Below are 16,954 nucleotides of genomic sequence, written 5' to 3'. Positions count from 1 at the left end.
GTGGAGGGCAAAATTTGGGACCCATATCTGGAAGAAGTTTAATAGACCTAATAGAGAAAGAATTTCCCTCTTGGTTTGGGGCCTGAGGGTCTGTGTCAGGGTTCGAAGTCTCTGAGCTGTAATTCTTTTGGATGTGGGACTGTGAAGCAGTCCCATGTGACTGAGTGTTGGAAGCAATCTGTGCTTTGGAGAGGGAGACTCTGTAGCCCCAGTTGCCTCAGGCATTTAATACTGTCATAGCGTGGACTAGGCAGTTATAGGCGAGAGGAGCTACATAACAAGAAATCGTCTACATATTGGAGTAAGGTAGTAGAGCCTAAGTCTAAAGTTTGTAGGTCTCTTTGGAGGGCTTGACGAAAAAATGAGGGCTATCTCTAAACCCTTGTGGTAAAACAGTCCAAGTTAATAGTTGAGATTGATATGTGTCTGGGTCCGTCCAGGTGAAGGCAAATAGGGGCTGTGAAGAGTGGTGTAGAGGTATAGTAAAGAAAGCATCTTTGAGGTCTAAATCTGTGAAGTAGAGTATGCCAGGGGGACTATACGAGAGAAGGGTGTAGGGGTTAGTGACTACGGGGTGTACGGGTATTATGGCCTCATTGATCTTGTGAAGATCTTGAACTAGACGCCAGGAGTGGGGTTCCTTTTTGACTGCCAGTATAAGAGTATTATGAGGAGAACAGATAGGCTGCAAAAGGCCAGCTTTGAGCACTCGGGAGACTACTGGTTTAAGTCCTTGATGGGATTCTGTGGTCAGGGTGTACTGAGTTTGAGTTATGACCCGAGAGGGACTGTTAACAAACACCTGTATGGGGGAATGGTGTCGAGCTACTGATGGGGCTTTTGTGTCCCAAACCTGAGGATCTATTGGGGGAAGATCAGGGGGCAGGTTTTGGGAGTGAGGGCTGGCCACGGGTTCAGGTGCCATTTGGATGTAAAGAATTAATATGGGATCTAAGAATGGGAGGTTTATAGAAATTTGTAGCTTAGCCAGAAGATCACGTCCCATCAATGCCACTGGGCATTGAGGAACTACTATAAAAGAATGTGTTAGTGTTGTTTTGCCAAAGCAACAAAGGAGAGGAGGGATTATTTGGGGATAAAAAGCGATGCCTGAGACCCCTTCGATGGCTACTTCTGAAGGCTGGAGAGGGCCCTTAAAGGAGGTTAAAAGTGAAAAGGCCACTCCAGTGTCTATTAGGAATGAGACTTTGTGTTTGGCCACTGTGCCAATTACCTGAAGCTTCAAGTCCGTCTGTATGGGACCAACTTGGGGTCTGGAGTTTGGGCTCCATCACTGGAATAATTCAGGCACAATTGGGTCAATTCCCATCTCATCTGAGGAGCCATGGTCTGGGGTGCTAGGGTCCCCCAGAGACGGGCCCCTTACCCATTGTTGTTGGGCCTGGGTTGGACCCTGAGATTTGGTGGGTAGCGTCTGAGGGCAATCCATTTTCCAGTGGCCCCACTGTTTGCAGGTGGGGCAGGGTTTGGTGGGTGGCTGGGGGTTTGGGCAGGACTTAGCCCAGTGTTCCATTTGGTTACATATGAAACAGGGGCCTGAAGGGTTAGGTCCCATAAGGGTGGGTCGAGATTGGTGGGCCAGAAGGGTTGAATTTTTTTTTCTTGGAAAGCTGCAGAGAATAAAGCATATTTGGCCTTTCTTTCCTTTTCTTTTTCCTTTTTTGCTTCTTCCTCCCTATCACTGAAAACTTTATTTTTTATTTTTTCCATTTATTTTTATTAGTTGGAGGCTAATTACTTTACAATATTGTAGTGATTTTTGCCATACATTGACATGAATCAGCCATGGATTTACATGTGTTCCCTGTACCAATCCTCCCTCCCTCAGAGCCCTTTTCTAACTGAATATTGGGGGTTGACTGACTTATGAACTGGACATGTAGGTATAGGAGTCCGGCGGGGGTGGAAATATGGAGGTTTGTGCATTTCTGGACTGCCTCAGTAAGCTGTTAAAGAAAAAGGGCAGGATTTTCATCATTTTCTTGGGTCATTTCCCTAATCCTATCATAGTTAACATGAATATGAGAGCTTTTTAGCATTCCTTCTAGTAAACAGGTGATCATATGATGTAGGTACCGGAGGCCATCATTGCCGGTTTGATGTGTCCACCGTGGCTCAGTTAAAGGAACTGCGTCATCAGCCACTGGATGAACCCTATCTTGGTTATGGAGCTGATCAGCATGAACTCGGGCTGCCTGCCATATCTGTTCCTTTTCATCAGGGGTTAAAGTGGCATTTAGGATGTAATAAAGATCCTTCCAGGTTAAATTATATGCTTGTGTACGGCAGAGAATTTCCTTCCTATATCTACTAGGATTTGCTGAAAAAGATCCCAATTTTTCACCAATCTGGCTCATATCAGAAGTTGAAAAAGGCACATGAACCCGTGTAGGGACCTCCAGTCCTGCTACCTCCTTGAGAGGAAACACATGTTTGCTTTGGGTCCTGGTTGATGGAGGGGGTTAGAAATCTCTTTTGGGGTTTTGGGGTCATTGCTTCCCGATTTGGAGGAGGAAGGACTAGAGGGTGGGGTCTTGTCTCCGGAAGCCTCACCTCTGGGGCTGTAGGGAGGAGGCTCATCTGCCAGGTTGCAATCGGGGGCTGAAGGTTTTAGGGGTTTTAGATTTGGATTCTTTTGTAATGGAGGGGGAGAGAGAACAGAGAAGGATTTGATAGGTAGAGCAGTCCTTGCAGAGAGAAGGACGGCTTCTAAGGTCCCAGAAGTCTTGAATATAGGGGACCTCTGACCATTTCCCATTCAATTCAAGGAAGTTAGTGAGATCTGAAAGTCCCAAACTCAGGCCAGCAGTTTTGGTTATCCAGTTTGTATTGAGGCCAAATGTGAGTACAAAGTGACACCAGTTTATGTACCTTGAGATCGGTCAAGAGCAGCGGTTTGAGGTTTCATTTTACGCAGGCCAAGGGAGAATCCTGTGGGATGGATTGGCTTGACCCCATAGCAAATGGCTAGCAACTGTTCAGTCGAGAGAAAAGGTCGACTTTGACCAGGAAAAGGGAGAGAGAGACTCTGAAGGAGGGAGGGGCATCCCCCAAGTCCCTCCCCAGAGGGCCTTTAGGCCGGAGGGCTCCCCAGGAACCTGGAAAGGACGATTGTCTATGGTGCCCTAGATACTGTCTGAGCTTACCTGGGCTACTGGATCAGGCCAGAATTCATGGTGGATGGAGGGAGGTCGAATGGTAAAAGGCCTCTGTCCTGGAGTTGGTTGGTCTCGTGAAAAAGAGAGTGTAGAGAAAAGAGGAAGAGAGAGAAGGAGGCCAGTATTCCTCGGGGTACGTGAAAAACCCATAAAGCCCTAACACAGGGCTTGTACCGCTCACAGCAGGCACAGGGCGTCCTCTCAAGGAGGTCTTGAAAGCCTGGACAGGAAAGTGAGCTTGGCGGGCTTCCATGCTCCGAAGAGCCGGCTGTGAACGAGAGGAAACCTCAACCTCCCGGGTTTCGGCACCAAAAAATGTAAGGTAACGGAGTTAGAGAAGGTGAGGTTCGAGAAAAAAAAACATGAGACGGACACTTTACAGGAACAGATCACCTTGAATGAGGCGAGAAGGGGCAGTGGTCAGATTAGTGGGCTGAGGCGCTAAGTCAAGAAGAGAGGTTTATATATAGAAAACATGTATGTGTGGAGATGCATCATTTCGAGGGGGTCTGTTTTTCCTCATGATTATTTTTGATTAGTTAGCTTTCAACAACTGGGGTAAGGAATTCCTGAGACTGGCTGGAAACTGGGATTGGCTGGGAGCTGAACGTAATCAATCTTAATGTACATTCCTTTCTTCGGGGGAGAAAGTTCTTTATTCTGTATAGAATGGTGGGGAGGACCTGGAGGGGAATTTTAACTCCAGGCTATTTTGAGCTGTGTAGCTTTCCTTCAGTAGACTGTGTTGAATGACAGCTTCAGGTGAATTACTGAAACTTAAAAGTTGGTAATAGCTTGGGCCATGGGTGGTACAGGGCCAGTTAGTGAAAAGCTTCCACTATAATCAGCTGTGTGTTCATCGTATATTCATCATGTGTCCCCAGTATTAGTCCATGATTTATAGTATAAGAAGGGCTTATACTATAAATGGACTGGGCTACAGTCCAAAGGGTCACAAAAAGTCAAACATGACTGAGTGACTAAGTTGAATGGACATTTAAAAAAGTTATTGCTATTTCAGAAATGTCTGTGTATTCCTAGGCTATATTGCCCAGCATACAGCATGTTCTTAATAAATGTTGACTAGTACTGAACTAAATTAATTTTTTGCAGGTCATCTAAAATAACACATCAGAGACTTAAAGGCTCTACTTGCTAATCCATTTTGGTTAAAAAAATCAAATCATGTTCAGTCAGAGAGAGCCAAGGTAACGGTTGTTTTTATGTCCTGTGAATAATGATTATCGGTCTATTAAACACCAGTAAGAGTCTAACCATGGGGTTAAAACAGAATTACTTCAGGGAAACCATGAAACTAACTGCCTGGGGATATCAACTCTGACTCTCTCACTGATGCCACTCATTTCGTTGGTTTTGTTTTTCCATTCATAAAGTGGAGCTAAAGATAGTCTGATACGGCATCTCCTCAAAGGATGACTCGTCCACTTAAATCACGGTTCACATTGCATGACTGGAAAGTAGAACAGAAGGTGCGTGACTAGGTTCTTAGCCATTTTGGGGAAGAACATGAAAACCCATGACAGCAGTTTGTCATTTGGTTCATCTCCGTAGTACATCAGTTAAGAGATTTGCTACAGTGTGAGGGCAATGAACTGAACTGAACTGAGGGCCGTGAGTGTGGGGGTGGGGCAGAGGAGAGGAAGATTTGGTCCTTTCTTCGTCATCCCCCTTCAATTCCCCTTCAGGAAGTGGAATAGGAAAAAACAAAAAAACACTACATTCATCAATTTCTCTGGGGCAACCACAACTTAGGCAGTAAGCAGGTCACTTGAAACAAGGACAGAGATTGCTATAAAACTGACAGGTGCTCTTGCTGACGCCACTGGTACACACAAGACGACACGGGCTCAGAAGGAGTTTCCTGCACAACGCAAGCGGCCAGAGCAAAGTGACAATGACTGTCCCGTGTGACACGGCCGTGGTGAGTGGTCAGCATCACCCCTGTGCGGGTGCACTTAGCCCTAGGATTTCAGGAGAGCAGATTTCTAAGGAATGAGGCTGGATTGGGGTCTTTTGGGGTTTCATTTCTTTAAAACACAGAGCTGACTTTAATACTGACCCTGGTCTGTTGGAGAAAAAGAAAAAAGTAGCCAGAAGTTATAGTGGGGTGAAAACCATAGCTCTTTACCAATGGCTTTGGCATGGTTGGCATTAGTTTGTGAAATTCTTGGCATCACCAACTGGACATGGGTTTTGCTTATAGAATTGAGTTGGCCCTATCTCCTGGGGATGCTTAGCCAGCCTTTTAGGATCTATATAGATTTATTTTAACCAAGGAAGCTGGGGCCCTGAGAAGGGTGATGATTCTCCCAAGATGACTGGCAGACAAGGAATGCCTCTGGATGCAGGGAGTGAAACCACCTAGCGATGCACTTGGACAGTTCCTGGGGGAGGGACCTGGTTTCACCACTTACTAAATGTGGGATATGGGATAAGTTACCTAAGCTCTCTGTGCCTTGTTATTCCTCTGTGACTTATTATCCTCTCATCTTCCTCACGGAGGATTAATTGATATCACTGAGAATGATAACACCTATACTCTGAAATAGCAGATCTCTGCAGGCATAGCTTCTAGTTAACTTGGCCACTTAATATAATGAACAATAAGGATAGAGAAAGAATTCAGTGAGTATTTTTTTTTTCAAATAGAGGTAAAATTGATTTGCAATGTTGTATTAGCTTCTGGTATACAGCAAAGTGATTCAGTTATACATAACAGAATAAATAGATCATCATTTCCATTATGGTTTATTATAGGATATTGAATACAGTTTCATGTGTAGGTCTTTGTTGATTATCTATTTTATATGTAGTAGTGTACATATATTAATCCCAAACTCCTAATTTATCTTCCCCCCACCCCTCTTCCCCTTTGGTAACCATCCGTTTGTTCTATATATCTGCAAGTCTGTTTCTGTTTTGTAAATAAGCTCATTTGTATCATATTTTAGATTACACATAAAAGGGATATCATACATTTATCTTTCTCTTTCTGGCTTACTTCACTTAGTGTGATAATCTCTAGGTTCATCCATATTGCTGCAAATGGCATTATTTCATTCTTTTTTTATGGCTATGTAATAGTCCTTGTATATATGTATCACATCTCCTTTTTCCATTTGTCTGTCAATGGACACTGAGATTGTTTCCGTATTTCAGTTATTGGAAACAGTGCCCCTATAAACATTAGGGGGTATGTATCTTTTTAAATTGGAGTATTAAATACTAATACTAATTATGTGATTATTTTTACCTCTGAATCTCCCACCAACCTAATGAAGCGAATTGGAACTGCTTTCTCCATTGTACAGATTAACAACAGTTTAATGAATTTAAGTGATTTAACATCATCAGATGCTGTATGCCCAAGAAAAGGGACATGAATCTAGGTTTATGACTTCAAGTACAACATTCTGCCCTTGAATGGTTTAGAAGCAAGATTTCTGAACTTAAAGCCATTGTGTTTAAACAAATTTTTGGATAGTTTTGTGTTCTAAAGCCATGTCTATTTCTGGTTTCTCTGAGGAAATCTGTTGGACTGTCAGCAAGAAATATGACAGGGCAAAGGACCTTAGAATAGTATTAGAAATTGGAGGCACAGGCACACGGGACATCCTCAATAGAGAGGCGAGGCTCATGGACTAGGAGCTGGCTGGGTTCTGGAGCACATCTCTACGTGGGGGTGAGCACGAATTACAGGTGAGTTCAAGAGACAAGTGTTCAGATATTCTCCTAGGGGAGTTCATAGTAGAGTAAGTACAGGGTTAAGCTGAGCATGTCGGTGTCCTGACACTGCCCACCTTCCGTTGGCACTTTCTCTTACCTCTGTTTCCTATGAGACAGAGAAGGCGTGATGTCCATTTGCCTGCCTCATAGATGGCATGGAAGAATTGTTGTCCGACTCTTTTGCGACCCTATTAACTGTAGCCTGCTGGCTCCTCTGTCCATGGGGTTTCCCAGGCAGGAATACTGGAGTGGGTTGCCATTTCCTTCTCCAGGGAATCTTCCCCACCCAGGAACAGAAGCCACATCTCCTGCATTGGCAGGTGGATTCTTTACCACTGAGCCCCCAGGAAAGCCAGCACAGAAGAATCTGAGACTAAAATAATCTGAGCCTCTCAGAGAAGTGCGCTTCTGTGTATCATTTTTAAGAACCAGTAAGAATTTTATCCAGCCCCTGCTCTGCGTTTCATAATCATTGAAATCTACAGTTTCAGATCAACAGCTTCATGCAGCACACTAGAGTGATTTGCAGATTTCATCTGATTTCTGATATAAAGCTACATGACCTACAACACTGATGCAGTTCTGACACGGCTGTCACATGGCTTAAAATGCCTGGCTCCTCTAGTGAGACAAAGCTGAGATGAAACACTGTGGGTGACTCTGTGTTGATGACAACAGTAAGGAGCTTCAGGGGCTGTGGCAGCACTGACCACAGACACCTCGTTCGAGTCCTCAGGCTGGCACCAGCAGGCTGGAGAGCATCAGACAGAACTTCTTCACCTGCCTTATTGGGGTAACTAATATGAGCTCTACCTATCCTTCAAGGTAGGTGTGAGAATCTAGAGATTACAGAGATGTGAAAGTGTTTTCTATAATACTCTAAAGATATAAGCAAATATAATAATGACTTATTAGAATTACAATTCATTATTATATTTGGTAATTATTGATAAACCTGGTAATGCCAAAGTACACTTACTCTAAAGCGTCAATAATGAAAATTGGAAATGAGTCAGTGAATACGACACAACAAAATGAAAGAGGAGACACAAAAGAGGGATTTACTTAAGAAATTTAAGGAAGTGATGCTCAGAAAGCTAAGGACCCTCTTGTCCAAGCAGGTTTCCTTTTACTTTTTAAAACTTCACAGTGCTTCCTGGTGACCTAGTGGTTAGGATTCCAGGCTTTCACTGCCATGACCCCTGGTTCAATCCCTGGTTGGGGAACTGAGGTCCTGCAATACGGGATCATTGTGCTTTGTATAGACAGAAGGTACAGGAGGGCAAATTCCATATCTTTCCCATCTTTAGGGAAAGGTCAACTAACAGTAGCTCCTGTACTGAATACTCTTCATGTCCCGACCTGCTCTTCATGCTTTCTATGGATCCTGTCATTTAATCACCACATTTTCTGGTGGAGGAAACTGAGTTGCAGCTAGTGAGAGTCCTGGAACTAGGCTGTGGACCCAGGACTTCTGATTCCAGAGCTCATGTCCTTTATCATCACACTCCAGAGACAGGAAAGAGTTGTTGAATGAATGAATGATTATGGGAGATGAAAGTAGACATCTGCTGATTATCTGGAGGCAAATTAGGCCCATTCGGGCTTATCTGGGTCAATCTCGCTTTACAGGTTTTTTTAGTATCAGTTATGTTAGTACAGCACTTGGCATCATGACCTTTTGGTTTACTCTTATCATTTCTTGCCTCCAGCATCTGCAAAAGATAAAAATTGAAGGCAATTTAAACCAACACATTTAGGCACCTTCCCAACCCTGACTCACGGAAGGTGTGAATCTGACCAACATGGAGCCCCGAGGATGAAAGCAATTCACTTTCATTATGTTGAGAGTCATTGATGAGCCTTGTCCATCCCCAGTGAGGGTCGGTGGTCACCATGGGGTTCTGACAAAGGGAAGCTGGAGAAATTTTTAGCTCTTTGATTTTAGTTAGATTTTCACAAAGCACTTTCTTTGTACATTCCTGTAATGCCAGATAAGCCAATGTTTCAAAGTAAGTATAAAAAATAAATGTTCTGGAGCTAAAGAGATGTGTGTTTATTTCTCTGTTGTATGTCCTTAACGCCCCTGCTTCCTTCAGTCGGCGTGGATCATGGGAACTCTGCTATATTTGGTTTTGCACAGTGTTTTTCTTAATAAGTTGAGCTTAACTACGCTGGTAATTTAAATGAATTGTTTTGCTCATTCATTCGTCTACCAGATCTTTCATTCACCCAGAAGGTATTTTGAAACACCTGTTCCATGACATATTCTCCTGTAGGAACTTACCGTTTAATAGGTGAAGATGTGTGTGAACATAAATACTAGATGTCCAGACAATAAAGAAGAGCTACTTGAGTGCTAGATGGTAAAAGCTTTATCATTTGAGGGCAATTAACATACTTCTAATTGAACTACTTTTGGGACAGTTCCTGGAGGAGACCACTTCTGAGTGGGTCCTTGATGGAAGGGGGAATTTAGATGGCTGGGGCTGTGGGGACAGGAATGGTTGGGACAAAGGGTTTTGTGGAGGATTTATGGATGTGAGGTTGGAAATGAAGAGCTATCATTTCCTAAGGCTCTATTTTTTTTATTATAACTGCGTTACAAAGAATATTTTATTTAATCTTGTAAATATTATTATAAAGCAAGTGTTATGCTCTGGCTGGAAAGAAGAGAAAGCAGAGGCTCAGTGAGAGAACCAGGTCAGGATTTAAACCCAGTCTCAGATCCTGATATCCTCGCTTCTCCCCGGTCAAAAGCTCTCAAACTGTGGAGGGTGCGTTCACCAGGCTAAAGAGTTTAGTTCTGAAGTTGGTACCCTGGAATCTTCATGTCTGACTGTTCCCATGACGATCTGAGGTTCAGAGAGGAGCCCTGATTCTGTCCCAGGGATGCTGAGTTCACCTGAAGCATGACCTGTCTCTTGTCAGCAAGTGACCATAGAGTCCCTAACCAACCTCATTCTCATCTACTTCCAGGTCAAGTCCCTGCTGCTGTTGACATTGGGACTCACCCTCCTGGGGGAGGCGGCAGCTCGGAAACCCCCCAGACCTGGGGATCCTGGCCTCTGCCCTCCTCTGGAAGACCACACTGTGAGGGTTGACATCCGCATCCGCAAGCAGAGCCAGGGAGGTCTCCTCTCATACAACTTGCAGAACCGCTCCATCTCCCCCTGGGATTACAAGTATGTGCTGAGGAGACTGATCTCCGTGTTCTTTGGGAAAATATGTTAATTTATTCTAGCCATACAGTAAAGAAGTTCAAAAATACAGAAAAAATAACAGTCCTTACACTGACTCTTAAAAGCAGAAATCCCACTTTTCCTGGGAGCTCCCCTTTTCTTGCTACTTTGGGCTAAGTCCTCCTATGTGCTCAAAAGCCTGTTTTGCCTCCAACCTCTCCTGATGCTTTGTCTTTTTCTACTTCATGCAGCCCTGGGTTTGGAACTGAGAAACTTTTTTTTGTGTTGGAAGAGAGGGCTCTTTAAAGCAGCCCACATAATGGTCTCTGCGTGGGGACAAGGGGGGGACCAGAAAAGTCAGTTCAGAGAAAGCCACTCAGATTGGATTTCCATCTTCAAGGAGTGGAGGGGGCAGAGTAGAGGAGAAAGGCCAGCTGGGGAAGGAAGATGCTAGGTGCGGATGTTCAGGATACAGACTTGGGATTTTGCCTTACACAGAGATTCTTGGAGTACTAAGCTTTCATTTAGATGCTCTAAGTATAAGTATGAAAACAGTCTGGGGACTATTAGAAGTGTTTCTGGGGCTGCCCGCATGTTATTTCCTTTCATCAGAAAGGGAGTATGTACCTGGCTAGTAGGCTGGATTGGCCTTTATGCCTCCTGGCATGAAACTGAAAGAAGGCATTGGATTCACAACCCCCCAGGGCTTTGGTTTTCTTTCCCAAGCAGCAGGCTTTGGAGACTGTATATTGGGGGACCTCCTAGTGATGTTCAATCTCTAATCAAAGGATGAAAGATGGCTCTCATAATAAAAATGTTTACAAAAAGGAACTAAAAAATCTAACATTTATGGATGCCAATGTTTTATAGTTGAGGGAACATAGACTTAGGGAGTTAAGCACCTCGCCAGGGGCTGGCATCTGAGTCCAGGCTGTGTGTTCTGCGCCTGCGCCGCAGCCCCGTGTTACCCGGCATCGCCTTCCTGCAGGTGGGCGTCCAGTGCCGCGGGGTCCCCATCCTCTGTGCATCCTTCCTGCCTGATCTCACCATCCACTTCTCCCCTCTTCTTCCTACAGCATCACCCGGGACCCCAACCGGTTCCCCTCGGAGATCGCGGAGGCCCAGTGCCGACACACTGGCTGCATCAACGCCGAGGGGGAGGAAGACTGGTCTCTGAACTCCGTCCCCATCCAGCAGGAGCTTCTGGTCCTCCGGAGGGAGTCACAGGGCTGTCCTGGCTTGTTCCGGCTGGAAAAGGTGCTGGTGACTGTGGGCTGCACCTGCGTCACCCCCGTGGTCCGCCACGTGGGTGACTCGAGGGTGGCAGATCAGCTCAGCTGAAGAAGCTGTAGAAACGCCCCTGCTTAGCCAGCACTCTGTCATGAGTCCTGCGTGGTTCCCATTTCCCTCCACTTCCCAGGTCTCTTCGTAATATCTGCATGGGATTCTCCAGGCTTTGTGTTAGATAGAGTCATTTTCTGGGGCTTCAGAATCTTTATATTGTCCTGAGATGTTCCAATGACCCAGCCCCCTAAAAATAGATGGAGGAGAATGCAGGTCCCATTCTGCTTATGTGCTATGATGACCATCTCCTGGTCATACAGTCAGTGGGTGGGGGCTCTGCTTGCAAAACTGACTTCTGGGTCACAAAGTGCAACAGATATGTAACCACAATGTAAGAGAGTGTGGGAGGGGCTGTGTAGGCTGGGGTGGGTGGCAAGGGTGGGGCCAAGGGTCTAGCACATGTTTATTAAAATTGCTAAATACAGATGAGGTTGGTCTGATATTTATACTTGTAAGGAAACTCTCCAGGTATTTATGATGTACTGACTATATAAAATTCTGGGAGAAAAATTAATATATCAGGGGCTAATATAATAAACTGTTAATGGTTGAAAGACACTTGAGATCTTTGTGTTCTGTCTCAGCTTGTATTCACAAACCTTGTGAACCTGAAGATTATGAAATTCTATATAGCTGTCATTTATTTTTGATGTTTCATCAGAGTGCTAGTGTCAGAATTACTATTATTATTTGTGAATGATTTTGGTAATATTAGTTTTTTTCCCCCTAGCTTAATTGAGACTTAACTGATAAGTATCCTGGTGTAAATTTCAGTTGTACAGTGTAATGATTTGATACGTGTATATATGGAGAGATGAGTACTACCACAATAAAGTTTGATAACATTTCCATCCCTTCACCTAGGTATTTTTTTTGTGTGGGTGTGATGGGAACATTTAAGATGTACTTTCTCAGCAAATTTAAAGAATACGATATTGTTATTAATAAGTATATTCATCAGGCAGTACACTCAATCCTCAGAACTTATTTATCTCATGACTGAAGGTGTATTTCCTTCACCCAAAATCTGCCCATTCCCCCCATCCTCTGCCCTTGGCAACCATCAGTCTTCTCTCTGTTTTGCCATGCCTTGGAGAGTTACTCTATTATTAGTGATTCTTGGGGATTACCAGGAAAGTTAAGGAAAAATGGTGCAAACAGAGCTCACATTCCCTGATAACTCTTTACTGCTCCATCTTCCTGGCTGTATTATTTTACAAAGTGAACATCCATTGACCACTGTGGAAGCCACTGCAGACATGAAGAAAAGTAAGAAATGCACATGGTGGGCGGGCAGCCAACCGTCTTGGTAGCAGCCTCCCACAGTCACGAGAGCCATGGCGGTCACTGCATCTGGGGTCACTGGTGATCTTTCATGCATCTCTTATGTTTCTTGAGGACACAAAGCTTCCGAGATTCTGGTCTCCCTACTGCTCTGAGGCTCACTGGTCCCTCTCTTGCCCAGATACACCACATTTCTTCCTTCACTGAAACACACCACCTGCTCAGGGCACATCTGCATTCTGCTGCCTTCCAGAGAGGATATAGGACATCAGTTCTCATTCCCATCTGCAACTTGGTCTGAGGATGGGCAGAAGCAGGAGCCCAGAAGCCATTTTTCACTCTTTAGTGGGGTCAACTTTTACTGTCTATAGGTGGGGGTGGGGCTGGAGTCACTGGTAAGTGGGTTCTTCTTCTTGCTGCGGAGTCTTCTACTTATGGTATAAACATTGATGTTCGTACTTAAAGTGCTCAGCCTCTTGGAATCTAAAAGAATATTTTATCTCATAGTTAATCAGCTTCATGAATTTGCTGTGAATCCCACAAGTCCATATAGGTGTTCTTATCTGTGCAATGGACCTTTCTCTGTTCATTTTGGCAGTAATAGCCTTACCCTGAGGGTAATATATTTAGAAAGCTTCCAACTGAGTGGCGAGAGAAATATAGAGGTGAAAGACATTGAGGGAAAAAGTACATGTTTGTGTGTATTAAGATATTATCTCATTACATGTGGTCACATGTAATTTCAAAACAATGTGCCAAGTACTATGATCAGTCTGAAATTTAGAGAAGACACAGAAGATGATAGCTCATCTGGACATCCCAGAAAGGCAATGACTTTTGCACTGGGATGACTGAGTTGCTCTAGAGGAAAATGGGGCTTCCCTGGTGGCTCAGATGGTGAAGAATCTGCCCACAATAAGGAAGACCGGGATTTGACTCCTGGGTCAGGTAGATCCCCTGGAGAAGGGAATGGTAACCCACTCCAGTATTCTTGCCTGGAGAATTCCATGGACAGAGGAGCCTGACAGGCTACAGTCCATGGGGTCGCAATGAATCAGACATGACTGAGCAACTAACAGTTACTTACTTGAGGAAAATGAGAGAAGGGAAATCCTAGCAAAGGGAACAGTATAAACAAAAGCACTGAGGCTCAAAAAAGCTTTGTGTGCTAGGGGAACAGCATATGCCTGGGATAATGTGGAGGTACCTAGTGGGGTGCTGTGCTGCGCTTAGGCAGTCGTGTCCAACTCTTTGCAACCCCATGGACTGTAGCATGCTAGGCTCCTCTGTCCATGGGGATTCTCCAAGCAAGAATACTGGAGTTGCCATGGGTTGCCATGCCCTCCTCCAAGGGATCTTCCAAACCAAGAGACTGATCCCAGGTCTCCCACATTGCGGGCAGATTCTTTACCATCTGAGCCACCAGGAAAGCCCACACAGTGGGGGATACATATAAACAGTTCTTGAAAGAAAGACTGAGTAAATGAATGAATGAACGTGGCAGTAGGCGAAGGACAGTAGCGCAAAGCCCACGTGTGTATGGTATATGCTTTATTACAGATGTGGAAAGAGCACAGCTGTTGTTTCATAGGAGAATTTTGATGGCAAGTGTATAAAAGGGGTAAAAACTGGAAGGCCAGTAAGACAGTCAGAGAGAAGGCAATTTCTCCTGTGGTAGACTCACTAAGTTAGAGCTGGAGGGGCCCCTGTAGATCACCTGTCAACCTTTCTCATTTGCTGATGAGGCCCAGAGGAATTAGATGACTTGCTCAAGGTCAGTCACTTGGGTAATTAGTGACAGAAACAGGTTCACCGACTTCAAGCTCGTGACTTTTCACGTTGGTTCTATAGCATTTTCAATAAGGACCCAGTGCAGTCATTTCTCTGTGGCCTTGGGCTGGCTCTGGGAACCGGGACTGAAGGACCTCCCCTGCCCCCATTTCCAAGTACATTGTACATGGCGCCCCCTGGAGGCTCGGCCCTGAGTTACAGCTTATCCTCCCACCTCACAAGGTGGCGCACTGCACCCTGTTGTCTCCAGCTTCCCTAACCTAGGGAATGATGGCTCCCTGTCTTCCCCAGGCAACCGTCTGAGACCCTCCTGAGCTCCTCAACTCTGCACCCAGCTCTCTGGGACTTGGAAGTGTCTTCTTCTGCCTGTAGGAGAAATAGTCAAGTTGAGTGCTTCCGGTGTCCAAACCAACCACTAGTATAGTGTGTGGAGAGAGGAAATTTTCTTTCCACGTGGAAACTTGAAAGCACATAGCCTTATCTTTTGATATCCACTTCATACATATGAAGACTTGGCTGAGTGGAAAAACATATTCTCATTTCTTTCTCTTCTTCTCTCCTCCTCCCCAAACCTGAATAAAATCATCTATACTTACGAGGTGGCATAAGGAGAAACGTTATGAAATTGGTTTGGTTTTCTTTTCTAAGAAAGGTAGAAATTTCATTTGATGTTTAGACAACCCTGAGCTTTGAATCTTGATTCTACTCTCTTCTGGTTGTACAAATGTAGGCAAATTAGTCCTTCTGAGACAGTTTCCTCACATGTTAGGTGGAAGATAATACCTATTTTAAATAGTAGTGTGATGTAATTGAAACAAAAAGTATAAAAGACATTTGAGCACCCAGGAAATGGTGAGCACCTAGTTACTGTCATTATCCCAAGAAGCACAGAACTTATGTTTCCCGTTTTGTTTGGCCCCAGGAAAGGAAATGCACATGGCAACCCATTCCCGTATTCTTGCTGGGAGAATCCCATGGACAGAGGAGCCTGGCAGGCTACAGTCCATGGGGTCACACAGAATTGGACACGATTGAAATGACTTGGAATGCATGCACACTACGTTTCTAGTACTTATTTATCTTATAACTGTAAGTTTGTACATTTTGACCCTCTTCATCCGATTCTCCCTTCTCTTACTCCTTGCCTCTGGTAACCACAAATCTGATCCTTTATGGAGGAAGCTATAGATTTAATTCATTAATAAAATTCCCCTGGGGCCCAAATGTTCACTGTAGCCTACATTGGACAAGTTACTTAACTTCTCTAAGCATCAGCTTCCTCAACTGTAAAATGAGGATGATCCTAATAGTTGCCTCATAGGATTGTGGTATAGATTAAATGAAATAATAAACATCAAGCAGCTTCCTGCTCTAACTAGCTGTTACTAGTCTTACTTACAACCCCCTTATGCAAGGGGGTTGTAAATCAATGCTCCCACCTTTTAATTCTTGTTTTTCAAAGTCAAGTAAATCAATGTACCAGGCAAAGATGGGTTTATGAGTTGTTCGGAGTTGTGGCTGTTGCAAAACTCAGAGACTTTCTTCTCCACTGGCTTACTTCTGTGGTTTTCTTACATGTGTCTATAGGTGACACACCACAGCCCTCTGCATGGCCTGAAGGCAAGGACCAGACCTTGTTTGTGGTGGGGACCACACCAGAACCCATGTAACCATTTCCCACAACCCACATTCTCATGATTCTGACAGAAACCAGATCTGGGCGGCATAGCTCTGGATGGACTGCCTGTGGTGAAGCTGGGGTGGGGTCTGAGAGCGATGGGCCTCCCTGGAAGGGACACACCACTCATGGAAAATTCTGAAAATACTAATCCATCAGGCTAGAATTTCTTGGAGCCCTGGGCATCTGCTTATTCCACACTCCTGGGCTTTTCAATATCTGTGAGAAAAAATACCCTGATTTCCCACAGACCACTTGTCAAACTCCTGATTACCTTCTGTGGTCACCTCAAACCTCAAGTGAGATCCATTAAGAAAGCCACTCGCTTTTGACTACATCTGCATATGGGATGCCAAACTTCTGGTTACTGTATTTGAAAACATGCAGACATAGAATTAAGTATAGAAGAAAACAACTCTTTTCTTTTTCTGTGTAGCTTAGCTTTGAGAAATCCACTAAGTACTATGATTTGGGTTTGTGAATTTAGATGAATTCACGTTCTTGTCATCTGAGAATGACTTTTACTGGGTACAGTTACCGTATGGAGGTTTCTCAAAATCCTAAAAATGGAGCTATCATATGACCCAACAATTGTTCTCCTGGGGATATATCTGAAAAAAACCAAAACACTAATTTGAACCTGCATCTCAGTGGTTATAGCAGCATTATTTACAATAGCCAAGATATGGAAGCAACCTAAGTGACCATCAACAGATGAATGGATGAAGAAGATGTGTATATTTTGCTGT

The 16,954-nt window shown here is 44.3% G+C and overlaps 1 protein-coding gene across 1 annotated transcript; it reads left to right on the top strand.

The window, feature by feature from the left end:
- The first annotated feature begins 5,048 nt into the window (after window positions 1-5,048).
- On the top strand, window positions 5,049-11,449 carry IL17F (interleukin 17F). The gene is made up of 3 exons (XM_065912135.1): window positions 5,049-5,121; window positions 9,906-10,111; window positions 11,185-11,449. The coding sequence occupies exons 1-3, from the start codon at window positions 5,095-5,097 to the stop codon at window positions 11,447-11,449; spliced, it is 498 nt and encodes a 165-aa protein (XP_065768207.1). The 5' UTR covers window positions 5,049-5,094.
- Window positions 11,450-16,954: the final 5,505 nt, after the last annotated feature.

This window comes from Muntiacus reevesi, chromosome 20, assembly GCF_963930625.1.
Source record: "Muntiacus reevesi chromosome 20, mMunRee1.1, whole genome shotgun sequence".
NCBI classification, from domain to species: domain Eukaryota; kingdom Metazoa; phylum Chordata; class Mammalia; order Artiodactyla; family Cervidae; genus Muntiacus; species Muntiacus reevesi.
Note: the sequence above shows the minus strand (reverse complement) of the source record. Positions and strands in the feature narration are given on the sequence as shown.

What these genes read in the sequence shown, in the direction of transcription:
- IL17F (XM_065912135.1), top strand. Translation starts at nt 5,095, where the DNA reads ATGACTGTCCCGTGTGACACGGCCGTG. An exon ending in TCCCGTGTGACACGGCCGTG is followed by an intron (nt 5,122 to 9,905) that starts GTGAGTGGTCAG and finishes ATCTACTTCCAG; the next exon opens with GTCAAGTCCCTGCTGCTGTT. An exon ending in ATCTCCCCCTGGGATTACAA is followed by an intron (nt 10,112 to 11,184) that starts GTATGTGCTGAG and finishes TTCTTCCTACAG; the next exon opens with CATCACCCGGGACCCCAACC.